General features: G+C 42.5%; 1 protein-coding gene across 1 annotated transcript in view; it reads left to right on the top strand.

The window, feature by feature from the left end:
• The window catches only part of LOC134615568 (ovochymase-2-like), a 148,592-nt gene that overhangs the window by 89,896 nt on the left and 43,898 nt on the right, over positions 1–14,798 (top strand). The window contains exon 14 of the mRNA XM_063460113.1: positions 10,469–10,743. Coding sequence (XP_063316183.1) covers positions 10,469–10,743 — 275 coding nt within the window. The remainder of the gene's footprint in view (positions 1–10,468; positions 10,744–14,798) is intronic.

Raw genomic sequence — 14,798 nt, forward strand, 5'->3', positions numbered from 1 at the left:
TTACAAGTTCACCTTTCTCTTCTCTTTTTGATAAGATATTTAGTATCCTTTGGGTGTTGAAATAAAAAAAAATTGTTAGATAAATACTCCGATTCTCTATATCTGTTTTTGTGGTTTAATTATTGAGATTATAGCGTTTACTATAGAATTCATTCCATTTATGTCCAATTTCATCTGGAGAGACAATGACATTACCTTTGACTACTATCTTACTACCTCAATATATTTTTAGATGCTCTTACATTTCCTAACTTACTTGTAAGAATTGTATTTCCCCTTTTCCCTTTGCCATAGTATTTCAGTTTAAGATTTTCTAAATGTAAAGCAATTATTTCTATGAATTTTGTATTAAGCTTTTTGTATCTTCATCATTTCTCTAAAAAGTCCATTGTGAAAGAACCTTTTTATTCATCTTTGACCATTTGTGTAGATATAAATACATAGTAAGATTATGCTCTCTCTCTTTTACATAATTACTATTTAATTTTATACGGTATCCTCTCTTGACTGATTTGAAGGCGCACCAATTATTAGTGTATGATGTATTGCTAGGGTTTTTTTTCATTAAAGAAGGACTTGCAATTCTAATTCTTTTAAGCTTTTTGAATCCTGAAACAAGTAGTCATTTATCTTCCATATCCTTTTGGATTTAGGAGTAGGAGTTCTTTAAGTACACAGGTTACAATGTTATAGTCTGACCATGTAATTTCTATTATATTAATTTTATCAACCTGCTCTAACAGCTTTTTATCACCCCATACCAAGTCTAGTCTTGAATAGGTCATATGAACCTTTGATAGTTGCGTAAAATCATATTACTTAGGATGAAAATCCCTCCAGTCATCATACAAATAAAATCATTATTTGACCACTTTTTAACTTCTCACCAAGAGTATCACCTTTTTTACATTGTTTTTTGTCCATATTAATATCCAAAACTGTATTAAAATCTCTTGTCACAATACAATGAACCTTTTTAAAATAATTGATTTTTTCTAGTGTTGATTTTAAGAGTACAGAAGGGGCCTTATTTGGTAAATAAACATTCACTTATGTATACAGTATTTAATTAATTTCACATATGACAACTAGATATCTTCCTTCTGAGTCCTGCTCTTGATATCAAATTTCGACTTGGTATGAGTTAGAAAAAATTATTGCCTCTCCCGGTTTTATTACAGGTAGTAAAAACTCTCCATCTAAAAATTTGAACTTATTTGGAAATCCCCATTGATATTTTATGCTCTGTTGTCTTAACAGAGATAAACCTCTTCTCTAATTTCTCATATAAACAGATCTTTTATATTGTTATTATTATTTTATCTTGAATGTCTTTTATATTTTCTATCCTTACTTCCTGTTACTCTCCTGGGTCAAAAGCAATAAAGTGAAATGAATGGGAATTTATTATTACATCCCTGGGAAATGTTGTTGGTAGGTTTGTTTGTGGTCTTTGTAGCCTATGAAACCTCTCCATAATCACATTAATTTCAGGACCAGTTTCACAAATAGGTTTAACAAATAAACTTTTAATTTGTCATATGTAATGTCCTCTGGTATAGTTTGAATTCTCAGGTTTGATCTTCTGGACCTATCTTAAAGAACTCCTCGTTTAGTGTGAAAACTGTCAATTTTTAAAGACAGGTGATTTGTCATGTCCCACAAAGATGTGTATTGAGAATCCAATTTGTCCAATTTTATCCCAACTGTGTGGAGTCTGTCCGATACTTCTTTAATACTTTTTTACTGAACTATTATTAATTTCAGACTTAATCGTCTCCAACTGAGCAGTGAAACGTGTTTGCAAAAATTTCATAGGTAATAAGGGGAATCTCCATTTTAGTTGTAAGAATCTGTAAATCCTGAGAGTCATTTGAAGTGCTACCAGTGCCATCCATATGTGTCTTATCAGATTTGTATTTACTGCCGATAGGAGGGAAAAAATCCAGAAACTACGCGAACATGTTTGTTTTGGTATTATTAAGATTAGGACTTTAAGAGAGATGTTTTAAGTTTCTTCTGGCACTATGATTATAAATTAAAAGCCCCATCTCTAGAGAATCTGTCTCTTGAAAAATATGTCCTGATTAATGCAATGGTTACTATCATGTCTATTGGCTCACCCCGTGCCACGGCCAACGCGCCACCCCTTCAACAGCAACAAAGCACAAGAGAGTAGTAGAACTGAGCCAGTCCATCAATCCATCAGTATTTCAGTCCAGCATAGGTTAGGTTAAGCAGATATGAATGTATATCTTTAAAACATTACTTAAACTTCCTTTTTAAAATGTGAAGGGTATGCAGTCAAGCCAAATGAACATTTAATAAATTGTTGATGCTCTAACAAGCCTCAATGGGACTACTCACAACTTCCTGTGATTTAAAGTCCTATGTTTCTTTATGAAAGTCTACTCTCTACAAGGTTATAAGCAATATCACCACCTTAATAAAGTAGGCACGATGAATCAAACTGTCCAAAACCAATCCTCATCGTCCCAATATGGGAACCTATCTCTCCTCCAAAGGCACTTAATGTCAGGGCATAAAGTTAAATATTCCCAACCACCAAATCAGTAACGGCATCTCGTCGCTATTGCCCCAAGCGTCACGGGACGGATCTCTTACAGGGAGTTCTTTCCCAGCATCATACGCTCAATTCAGCAGTTTTTAAAACCCCACCTCCTGATGCACAAATGCTACATCATATCTCCAAACACCATAGAGGCACAGCATTTTAAGGCTTCCCCTGCACCCCAAAAAAATAAACGGCGGAAAAAATGAGATTTATGATTTTAATAATAGCACTTTGCAGCCATTAATATACTGATATCAGTATAAATATTTGCATATATATATATATGTATGCGTGTGCACATTTCTGCTTGTGTTGATTATATCTGTGTGTATAGTGAGTGTATGCAGCTGTGTAAATGCATGCAGGGCTAACAATATTAGAAGATATTAGCAGTGGTTAGGGTAAAAGTGTTCAAGATTAGAGAGGGTTTAATGTTTGATAACATGATTGGTTGTTGAGAGGGGTTATAGTGGAGTTAAATGTAGTATTGGTCTTCAGACCGTTCAGAATATTTCAATCTCCTGTCCTGAGAAACCGTCTGTTTAATATAGTCCATAATGTGCAGAGCAGGGGAAGGAGTACCTGCTGCGGCTTAAAAGCAGGTTGTGCAGAGACGTTTGCCTCCAGTGATTTCTCATCACACGCTTCACACAGGATCTTTCTGGCAGACTTTCCTTTAGATGATCCAGATAAAGTAACAAACTAAAACTACAGACCAATTCACTGCCATGCACTCTTTTATTTAATATAATCTACAGGAAAAATAAAATGCTACAGAAATAAACAGTTTACCTTAAACTCTTAGAGTGTGACCTTTTAAGTAACCCGTATTCCTGACACTATATAACCCTTGGGGGACCCTCACCCTCAGGGTCCTCCTCCCTTGGCACTGAAGGGGTAGAAACCCCTTCAGTTACTTACTTTAATCCAGCGCCAGGCTCCCTCGGTGCTGGTGACCTCTCCTCCCCCGCCGACGTCAGCTCCCGAGTTGAGCGGAATGTGCATGCGCGGCAAGAGCCGCACCCGCGTTCAAACTGTCTATAGGAAAGTATTTCTTAATGCTTTCCTATGGACGTTCTGCACATAGGATGCGAATTTCGCATCCAGCGTCACAGATGCGCCTCTAGCAGCTGTCAGGTAGACAGCCACTAGTGGCTGGATTAACCCTGCTATGTAAACATAGCAGTTTCTCTGAAACTGCTATGTTTACATGTGAAGGGTTAAAACCTGAGGGACCTGGCACCCAGACCACTTCATTGAGCTGAAGTGGTCTGGGTGACTATAGTGTCCCTTTAATATTGTTAATATGCAATAGTTAAAATGTATGCCACCAAGAGCACTCAACCCGAGAGGTCGCATGCCCGCATCGCTCCGACGATCGCAGCGTTATTACAGCGACTACCGATCGAAACCGGCTACCTACAGCATCAGAACAACACCCAGGCACCCCAACACCAATGGGGAAAAAAAACAAAAAACTGCGCCCGGATCGGCCGCGGCAATCCGCCGATATCGGCGATCTATTGAGGAGAACGCATGGCGCAACAGGGCCCAAGATGGCGGCCGACACAGAGGAATACTCGGACAGCTCGGATGACTTCCACCTGCACTGCCCGGAGACTCTTGGTTCTCAAGCACCGGCAAGGCAAGTACAGCCGACAGCGGGCCACCCGGTGACCACAGAGATACTCACCTCCCTCCTAACGGGCCTGCGCCAGTCACTCTCGACGGAGATCTCCCAAGTGAGGGATGATGTCAGGGAGTTTACCGCCCGCTTAACCACCGTGGAGCAACTTACTCAAGCACAGGCAACCCAGGTGACAGACCTCCAGACACAGGTGAGGGAACTCACCACAGCGCACACTGCACTGTCCCACCAACTGGCTGCCATGGAGGACAAGCGCAGATGGAAGCATATAAAGATCCGAGGTATCCCTGACACGGTGACCCCTGCAGAGTTGCCCCATCTCCTCCGCAGGCTTTTTGCAACCTTGCTGTCACCTAGACAAGCAAAAGGGGTACAGCTAGATGGCATGTTTCGCCTACCCAAACCACCGCAGCTCACTGGCACCACTACCGGGGACCTCCTGGTCAAGCTACAAAATGGGCAAGACAAAGCAGCACTCATGAGTGCCATCAAAGGGAAGAACCCCTACAGATTTGAGGACATGGACATATCATTTTATTCAGACCTATCCCGCACTACCCTACAATGGCGGAAATCCCTTCGTCCACTGACGACTCTACTGGCGGCCAGAGGGGTGACATACCGCTGGGGACCGGCCCACGTGCTCATGATACAACACCAGAACACTGAACACCGAGTGACTGATATCACAGAGATGGACACTGTACTGGCAAAACTGGGCCTCACTAACCCCTCTCCAAATACAACTGCTTGGGACCCAGCCAATGTCGTTCCGTTTATCCCGGATCAGGGGGCGCCTCGGAGAAGACAACCTCATGAACCACCACCTCCAGTCTAACATGGACAATAAGTCACATATGTTTTTATTTTCATGTTTCAATTTTTTGTTCGTAGGGCCCATGGGCTTCTATTATAGACACCGGGTCAGACCCGGGACGCTGGCTCCAGTATACCACCCAACCCCCCCCAACTCCAATTGGCTCCCAGCCTATCTTAGTTTAACGACCAGGAGTTGTATCGCACGCCATTTAAAATACTATGTATCTCTCAACATAATTTACTTACTGGCCCCTCTGACGGTCAATCCAAGTTGTTTCCCCAACACCCCAACGACATACGCACACCTGCCCTACTCCAATGGAGTGGACCTTGTTAACGCAGTAAAGAATAGCGTAGTAGAGGCATGCGCCAGGCCTCCTCCTAGGCACCTACAGCACCCCCAGCGGTGCCACTACCCTCATTAATGCCACCGACCACATAGAAACTAATCTCTTTTTACAAATTTACAAGCTAATGCCTTACCCTAGATTTGTCTATTTTCACTTAACAAAATGCAATATTTATAATTGCCATACTGACGCTCTACTAATACCTGTTGCACTTGCCATAGCTGTCGAGGTTTCGTATATTTGCAAGCGGTAGTTATCTTTTATGTTTAAATATTACCACTAAAAAATGTGCTGTAATTACAATTGCCATACTGTTGTTGTATATGTTACGTATGCGCTTGACCTAGCTGTTGTGGCTAACCAAGCAAGATGTAAAGCTCGCACAACAAAAATAAAGAATTTAAAAAAAAAATGTATGCCACCAAGAAAGTATAATATTTAAAAAAGGTGCAAGGTGCCTTTAAAACATTAAATCAGGAACAAAAAGGAACATCAGGGACAGAGGTGTAACTAGAAATCACAGGCCTCGGTGTAAAAATTGTCCTGGGACCCCCCTATGTATCTCATTTCCTCCTTCCTAGCCACTCTATGTGTCTCATTCCCTTACCCCAGACCCTCCTTGTGTCTCATTTCCCCCCCAGCCCTCTACGTGTCTGACTTCCTTTACCAGACACTCAATGTGTCTCATTTCCCCTCAGCCCCTCCATGTGTTTCCTTCCAACCCCCCAGCCCCTCGATGTGTCTTAGTCCCTCCCCTCAGCCACTCCACGTATCTCAGTCCCTCCCATCAGTCCTTCCTTGTGTCTCAGTCTATCTATGTATCTCAATCCATCACCTAGCCCCTCCATGGGTCTCATTTCCCCTCAGCCCCTCCATCTGTCTCAGTTCCTCCCCTCACCCCCTCCATGTGTCTAATTCGCTCCATGTGTCTCATTATCTACCCCAGCCCCTCCATGTGTCTAATTTCTCCCCTCAGCCCCTTCATGTGTCATCTTCCCAAGTGTCTCCTTCCCTCCCCCCAGCACTTCCATGTGTATAATTTCCTCCCAGCCAAGCCCCTCCATGTATCCCATTCCCCTCCAGCCCCTCCATTAGTCTCATTCCTCCCCAGCCCTGTTAACCCCTCTACAGTGCTCCCCACCTGCTGGTCACCCTTGGATCTCGCTGCACGGGACGGTTTGGCTGTGCACCAGCCATGAAGGTATGCGGGCAGCCCTGGAGTGGTAGTTACGCCACTTATCAGGGACACTAAGAAGTCTGAAAATGCTGTAAACCTGAACAAAAACAGTACAGTGGAGGTAAGAGACATTGAAAAGGGAACATCCTGATGATAAATCTAATATGTGATGCTTGTAAAAGATGATGTGATGGTGTCACGTATCCTTCGTATCCATGTGGCAAAAACTGAGATAATTACCTTCCGAAGATCGAGGGGAGTGCCGCTCGGTGGTATTCTGCCATGATGTCTGGCTTGTGCGGCATGTTGGTGCACACGGTCGCTGCGGAACCAGGCAATTATATAGCCCCACGTCCGTCTACTATAAAGACGACGTCAATGTGCTGGTGACGTCACACAAAAGACGCACACGCACATTTTGGGGTCAAGGGCAAGGTACAGCCAATTGGATCTGCAAGAGGGATATTTAAACTCACTTATTCCTTAGCTCATTGTCCTGTCGTGGTTTTCCTAAGATGGTTATCCGAGAGTGTGTTCCTGATCGTGTTTTTCCTTTTTTTTGACTTTGGCTTAGTTTTGACTTCCCTGATTTCTGGTACCCACGACTTTTGGCTTTTCCTTATCGCTGTGTCTCGTTCTGTGTCCCTGACCTCGGTTAGTTTTCTGACTATTATCGGGTACGTTAAGTCCGCCATTCTAAGGTCTGGTAAGACTTTACCCTTAGTTCTAAGGTGTGATACTATTCTGCATGCTGGATCAATATAATCCTGACAGATGGTATATAATGACCAACTATAGTGAACATATTGCTTGGCTTCCACCGAAAGAGAACAAACAACTGAGCCCACCAGTGCCATATTTGGCCATTATGCATCCCAAGTAAAAGCATCAATCGCGAATAGCTTAGCTTACTAAAAGATAACTTCTACTGTAGGATCCATGATGTTCTAGGTGACGCTCGATTTTGCTTCTGATTTTAACTTAAGTTTTTTTTTTTTAAATACTTTATTTTTCTGTGCAAAGGTGGTTACAGGCATATATCAGGTGCCACAACAGCACGCATAAATTGAGCATCAGGGTTATCACAGTCACATTGCAGAGAAGTGCACATTTTTGTTTGTAAGTTGGCATAAGCTAGGTATAGCAGTAGCATCGATTTAGTTGGTAACCGTTTGGCATATAACAATAAAACATTTAAAGAGAAACATTCTCATGGCACATAGCTGTAGTGCAGTGGAGATATAGCTGGTGTGGGGGTACTAGTTGTCGGCCTGAGCATAAGTAGCCTAGCCTTTGGGCCTGGAGCTTGATGGTCTATAGTGTGTTGTCTTGCGCTGGGGCCGTGTTACGTTGGTGGAAGCCGTGCTGTGTTTCGTGGCGTGGGTTCATAGTGACTGTGTGTGCTGTAGAGCCGGTTCTTGTATGTTAGTGTCTATCCACCTGGTGTTGAGCGATAGCGGGTGGTCTAGTGTCCCCGTCTGCTGTATTCTAGGTGGCCCCTAGAGCTATATGTGAGTTGTTATAGGGTGCCCATGACTGCAAGTGCTAGTGTGGGTGTTCCATAACAAGAATCCAAAAGAAAGAAAACAAACACAAACTTTTAACAACAACATGGTTGGTTTACAAGTTCAGTGGGTGCAGCAAGTGGTGTTGCTGAGGTATGGTGGTTAGTAAACCAGGTAATTTCGGGGCTGCCTCAGGTTTTGGCTGCTGTTTTGGTTGCTGTCCCTGCTCCTCTGGGGACAAATGGGACCACGGTTGCGGGGTTCCAGGTGGAGGCGTGAGCCGGCGTAGTGCTGGTCACCGAGGGGAGATGAGGGATCGAAGGGATTCCCAGTGTCGGTAGCAGTTAATTTGCCTCTTGCAAGTCCCGGATGGTGTAGGCTGCAGTCCCATGGTTGATGAGCAGTGTGCGCGAACCTCTCCAGTGGTAGATGATTTTATGCTGGCGTAGGAGGGCTGTAAAGGGTTGGAGTGTGCGTCGCCATGCCAGAGTGGATCCCGACAGATCGGCATAGAAAGAAAACTGCATGTTTTCGAACGGATATGGTGAGTGGTTTCAGTGGTCTGCATTACCGCCCGCTTGTCCCCGTGGTTTTGAAAACGGAGTATAAGGTCTCGTGGGGCCGTTGTTGGGGCCTTGGCTGCTCGTGGCAAGCGAAACAGATGTTCTATGGGCACCTGCCTGGCTTGCTTGGGAGGTAGGAGCATTTGTATCAGTCTCCTCAGTGTGTGGGGGAGCTCAGTCTCCGGTATCTCCTCTCCGATTCCTCTGATTTTAATGTTCCGGCTGCGGCTCCGATCCTCCAACGTTGCTATTCGCTGCTCATATGTAAGGTGCTGTTGTTTGAGGACTTGGACCGTTTGCTGTAAGAGTTGTGTGTGTTGCTTGGTGCACTGGGAGTCTGCCTCCAATGTGCCCAGACGGCCCGTTAGGCCCTGCAGGTCCGTGCGCAGTTGGGCCATGTCGGCCTGTATTGTTAGTCCTCACACCGGTGAGGAGTCTTGTCTCGGAGGTGACTGGCGGGGTGGTATCCCCGTATGTGGAGTCACCGTCTCTGCCTCTGTGGTGAAGTCATCGAATACTTCCGAGCTGTAGTCGTCGTAGGCGGCCATGTTTGGGCCTTGGGTGCTGAGCGCTTGCTTCCACATGTCACCTATACTTTGGTGCTGCCGCGGGTTGTCGGGCTTTGGCTTTTTAGTTTTGCGACCCATGTCATTAGCGGCAGTCCGTGGGTCAGTTTAATGCTGGTTTTGTTCAGATGGGTCCTCGTTAGCGGGCCCAAAGTGCTAGTTCGCTGGAGAGCTTGCTTGGCGTGCGGCCATTCAGGTCGGTTGCTTGGCTCCGCCCCCCCTGATTTTAACTTAAGTTTTACGCTATTTTTACATGTTTGTACTGACATGTTTGTGTTAACAGCACAACAACTTGAAAACACTGAATATTGTATAAATGTTTCATGCACAGAAAATGTATATTTTATGTGAAAAACTAAGTAAACTACTCTTTCCAAAAAAAAAAAAGGTAACTTCTGCTGATTTTTCCAAGTTTATCAAGCATAACCCTGTATAGCTAAATGCAAGCAAACCTTAGCAATTAATTTAGTACAGTCCATCCAATATTGGTGAGTGGTACTTAAAGAGCATTACTAAGCCTGCTACCTCTAGAGTAACAGCCAGCAAATCCACCAAACACTGAATAGGATCCTCCAGAGGGTTATTGTAGCTCTGGGATGTATCTCGGAGCTTTGCAAGGGAGAGAGCAATTAAGGCAAGAGGTAACTTCCTCTGGGTAAGCCACATAAAATTGTAGTTGTGAGTGACCTTTGTCCTGTGGGGATATGGCTGAATCAAAAACACTGAGGGAAGGCACAGAAGGTGTATTAACACTGTCTGTAATTTAATTAGGGTTCTTGTCTAATTGGGGAGTGGGTAACTGCTACCCATCATTGTGCTGCCATGGATATAGCTAGGAACTTTTCTATAAATATGCTGAGAGGCAGCAATTCATTGTTTTTAAAGGATCAAACCCATACTCTATCTCAGTACTTCTTAAAGTTGAACTTGTGCCTTTATAATAGTTACACAAAGACTCATATTGGGTCTTATTGGCAGCACACCCTTTGGTGGCTGTAATAAAGACACATTAGCAATTTAGTAAGATTTTGATATTGCTTAATGGTTTTCTGTCCATAGTGACATTTTCAGTAGCAGATACGTTAAGCAGATACGTTTCATGAAACTGTATTTTTTTTTTCTTCTAAAAATGCACTTGAAGATAAAGAACCAAGGCACAAATAAGCATATTGAAAGGTGATGCTGATATTATTTGCATGCTTAAAAAAATGTTTAGCATTGGCTTCCCATGTTCTTATTGACTATGATTATACTATGTTTTACAGCTATGCAGATGAGTTGTTCCGCTGGAGAATGTGTCTGGGAAAGCATAACCTAACCATTGTGGAGCCCACTGAGCAATGCTTTAAAATTTTAGGCATCTACCGCCATGAGAAGTTCCTCTATCCCAACATTCCGGTGGAGTATGACATTGCCTTGGTGAGGCTGGATGGCGAAGTAACAGCATCTGCTTCTATTGATTTTGCTTGCTTGCCACCCAAAGATCTAGTTTTAAGCCAAAGTTACCGCTGCCATGCAACTGGTTGGGGGGATGAAACAGGCAAGTTTATAAGACTTTACTATACAATTAACAATGTATAGGCAATTTAACATTAAAGTGCCATTAGAACCTTACATATTCTCTCAAGGTTTACATAAAAGATTTGACCATTATTACTCCAATGTTAAAATATTGCTTGTTAAAAATGTCATACATTATAGCACCATTTGCAATTGCAATCATATACATTTAAAGTTTCATTGTTGGAGAAGCTTATGACCACGGCATTAAATCACCTTGAACAAAAACAATATTTAACCCCTTAAGGACCAAACCTCTGGAATAAAAGGGAATCATGACATGTCAGACATGTCATGTGTCCTTAAGGGGTTAAAAAGATGCCACAATGAAAGATAATATTTAAAAAGATGCCACAAAAAGCTAGGGCAAGGTTAGGTCTGGAGGATAAGTTAATGCCAGGAGCGTGAATAGTTTAAGAGGTGTTAGGGTTAGGGTGTGTTTAGGGTAAATGAGACTTACGGATAGTAGGTTGGTGGGACCTGCCTTCAGGATTCTTTCGACTGTAAGTCCCTTGACTAGGGTTAAATAATGTTGAATAAGAGAATTACAGTCCACGACGGGAAGTAACATGAAGCTAAGTCCCTCTTAAACCTAAATCAAAATAACCATGAAAAAAACAATATGCCACATTAAGTTTAATGTCCCAAGTCTCGAACTATAGAAAATTAACAGGTCAATATATAACTCCTAAATGGGGGGTAACCCCTGATATTTAATACAACAAACGAGCAAACAAAATCAGGAGTAATTATAGAAGGTGTCCGGTATTGCCCTAGTGAGTGAAACTAAATTCAATTTCAGTGTGCTAAAACGTAACTTTTAATGAAATATAAAATGAAAAGTTTAAGTTAATAGTGCCACCGCCTAAAAATCAATGTCATTCCTATATGCTCAACATGAGGAACACTTGGAGAGATATAGGTGTCCAACGTGTACAAAGTAGAAAAGACCTCAGTGTCCTCAACGGTGTTAAAGGCACTGGCTGATTCCCTTCAAGGGGGGGGACAAATAGTTCCCTCTAAGGGTTAGGTTCATGTGGGTGGGTATATGTTGTTCCTCATAGAAAATGGCATAATAAAGTTAAAAAACGTTAATTATCGTAAGGAACCATCAAACTACACAGTGCTTTCAGCTGTTAGTGTAAAGATTAAGTAGTCTTGGGTCTTGGGTGACATAGTGACTTTACTAACTTGAACTTTTTATTTTATATTCCTCCCAGGTCTAAGCTTACACTAACCTCCAACTAACCCTAACCATGTCCCTCATGTTACCTTTATATGTACTCTTTCCCCCAAGCACCTTTGTTATTAAAGCTGCCATTGTTAACTTTGTAATGTTTCTGATTGTTTTTCATTTAAATGTGCTTTACATATAAGAAGAGTTTTCGGGCATTCACTGGGTTCAAAAGTAAAATAGTTTTCTTGGACCTCTATGGAGGTGGAAACGTTTCTGTGTACGTGATGGTAAAATAAAACTGATTTTCTTTTGAACACAGTGAGTGACCGGAGCCTCTTCTTGGATGTACTGGATGTAAGAGATCTGCCTGCACTGCTCCAGCTAAGCACCCTTGTTGTATAATCCTTCTCTCACCACCAATACTTCCAATTGGTATCCTTTTGAGAGAAATCCACTTTCCCCAACAACCCTGTGGTTCCTTGGATGAGTGTGGTCCTTTTCTTTTTCTTGTGGAAATGTCAATGTATTTTGACTGCAATGTTTTAAATTCATACATTGGCAGAATACCGTGATCAATCATAGTGAAGTAGCTGAAGTATATTTGCATAAGCAAATTCCAATACAGAGAATATGTAGAGAAATGTTTAAAAGCAGGTTAAAGAAAACATATCAATTTTCTGATTTATTTAAGTAATTAAATGCAAAACATGCATGCCACATACCATAACCAAAAAAGCACAATTTATGTTTGTGTCTTCATTGTTACCAGTGTGGTTTTCATCATTTTCTGCACTTTCAGAGTGTAGTGGTGTCGTGGAGAGAGGCACTGAGGCTAGTGGTGTTGTGCAGAGAGGCACTGAGGCTAGTGGTGTTGTGCAGAGAGGTACTGAGGCTAGTGGTGTTGTGCAGAGAGGCACTGAGGCTAGTGGTGTTGTGCAGAGAGGCACTGAGGCTAGTGGTGTTGTGCAGAGAGGCACTGAGGCTAGTGGTGTTGTGCAGAGAGGCACTGAGGCTAGTGGTGTTGTGCAGAGAGGCACTGAGGCTAGTGGTGTTGTGCAGAGAGGCACTGAGGCTAGTGGTGTTGTGCAGAGAGGCACTGAGGCTAGTGGTGTTGTGCAGAGAGGCACTGAGGCTAGTGGTGTTGTGCAGAGAGGCACTGAGGCTAGTGGTGTTGTGAAGAGAGGCACTGAGGCTAGTGGTGTTGTGAAGAGAGGCACTGAGGCTAGTGGTGTTGTGCAGAGAGGCACTGAGGCTAGTGGTGTTGTGCAGAGAGGCTTGAAGACTATGGTGAGGCCTAATAGAAAGCAGTTGTTGGTGGGGGATTCCATCATAAGAGGTGTGGAGATGGACAATGGTGGTCTTGTGAGGTGTCTTCCCGGAGCTACTGCTCGCAGAGACAGGAGACGTATCTGTAATATTGTTAAGCAAGCAAAGCAGGAAGGGGAATTGGATGTACTTGTCCATTTAGGGACAAATGACTTGGCTTGCAATGAGGTTTCAGAGGTTAAGGAAGTTTTTTGTCTTTTTGCCAATGATATACGGCAGGTTGCTTCCACATTGTCATTCTCTGAAGTTCTGCCTGTGCATAACACTCAGAATGACAGGCGGATGCGTATTAGGGACTTTAACTTGTGGCTTGGTGAATGGTGTCGGGAGCAAGGATTTGGCTTTATTGCTCATGGTAGCTCTGTTTGGAATGGAAATAAACTGTACAAAAAAGATGGTTTGCATCTTTCTCAAAAGGGAACAAATGTTCTCAGTGAGCAGTTCAGAGGTTTTGCTAGGATGTATTTAAACTAGGAGGGGGGGGGGCAAAAGGGTGATAAAACATCAATCCAATTGTCCCCCAAAACAAGGACAGAAGGTGCCTGTAGCAAGTGTGTTAAAAAATGATAAGCTTAGAGTCATGTCTACAAATGCTCGCAGTTTAGGGAATAAGATCCATGAACTTGTGGCAATAATGGCAACTGATAGTGTAGATTTAGTCGCTGTTACTGAGACATGGTATAATGAGAAAAATGACTGGGACATAGCAATACCAGGGTACTCTTTATATAGAAAAGACAGGGAAGGCAAGAAAGGGGGAGGGGTGGCCCTGTATGTAAAGAATAGCATAAATAAAGCCTAATAAAGGTTAGTGAGGCGAACATAGAGTCAGTTTGGGTTACGTTAGAATTTGGTAATCACACAGTAACTCGTGTAGGTGTGATTTATAGGCCCCCAGGACAAATTGAAGGGTTAGATAATCTACTAGTTGAAGAAATAGCTAAAATGACAATGAAGGGGGAAGTTATCATCATGGGTGACTTTAATCTTCCTGATGTAAATTGGAAAACAAAAATAGCTACTTGTGCCAGGAGCACACATATTCTAAACTCCCTACTGGGATTGTCTCTAAAACAAGTCGTTGAGGAGCCAACTCGTAAAGAGGCCATACTAGATTTAGTGTTAACAAATGGAGATTTGGTATCAGATATTACTGTAGGTGAAAGTTTAGGATCCAGTGATCATCAGTCAGTGTGGTTTAATATAAGAACAGTGACTGAGTCACACCACACAAAAACAAAAGTTTTAGACTTTAGAAAAACAGACTTTTCCAAAATTAGAATATGTGTAAAGGAGTCATTATCAGACTGGAGCAATTTAAATGGAGTCCAAAAGAAATGGGATTATTTAAAAGTTGCACTACTGAAGGCAACAGAAAATTGCATTAGGCTTGTCAGTAAAAGCAAAAAATTCAAGAAACCACTGTGGTACTCCACAGATGTAGCCAAAATAGTAAAAAACAAAAAGTTAGCATTTAGTAATTATAAAAAAAACCAGAGTGAGGAAGACAGAATGACCTATAAGATTAGTCA

The sequence above is a fragment of the Pelobates fuscus genome, chromosome 6, assembly GCF_036172605.1.
Source record: "Pelobates fuscus isolate aPelFus1 chromosome 6, aPelFus1.pri, whole genome shotgun sequence".
NCBI lineage: Eukaryota > Metazoa > Chordata > Amphibia > Anura > Pelobatidae > Pelobates > Pelobates fuscus.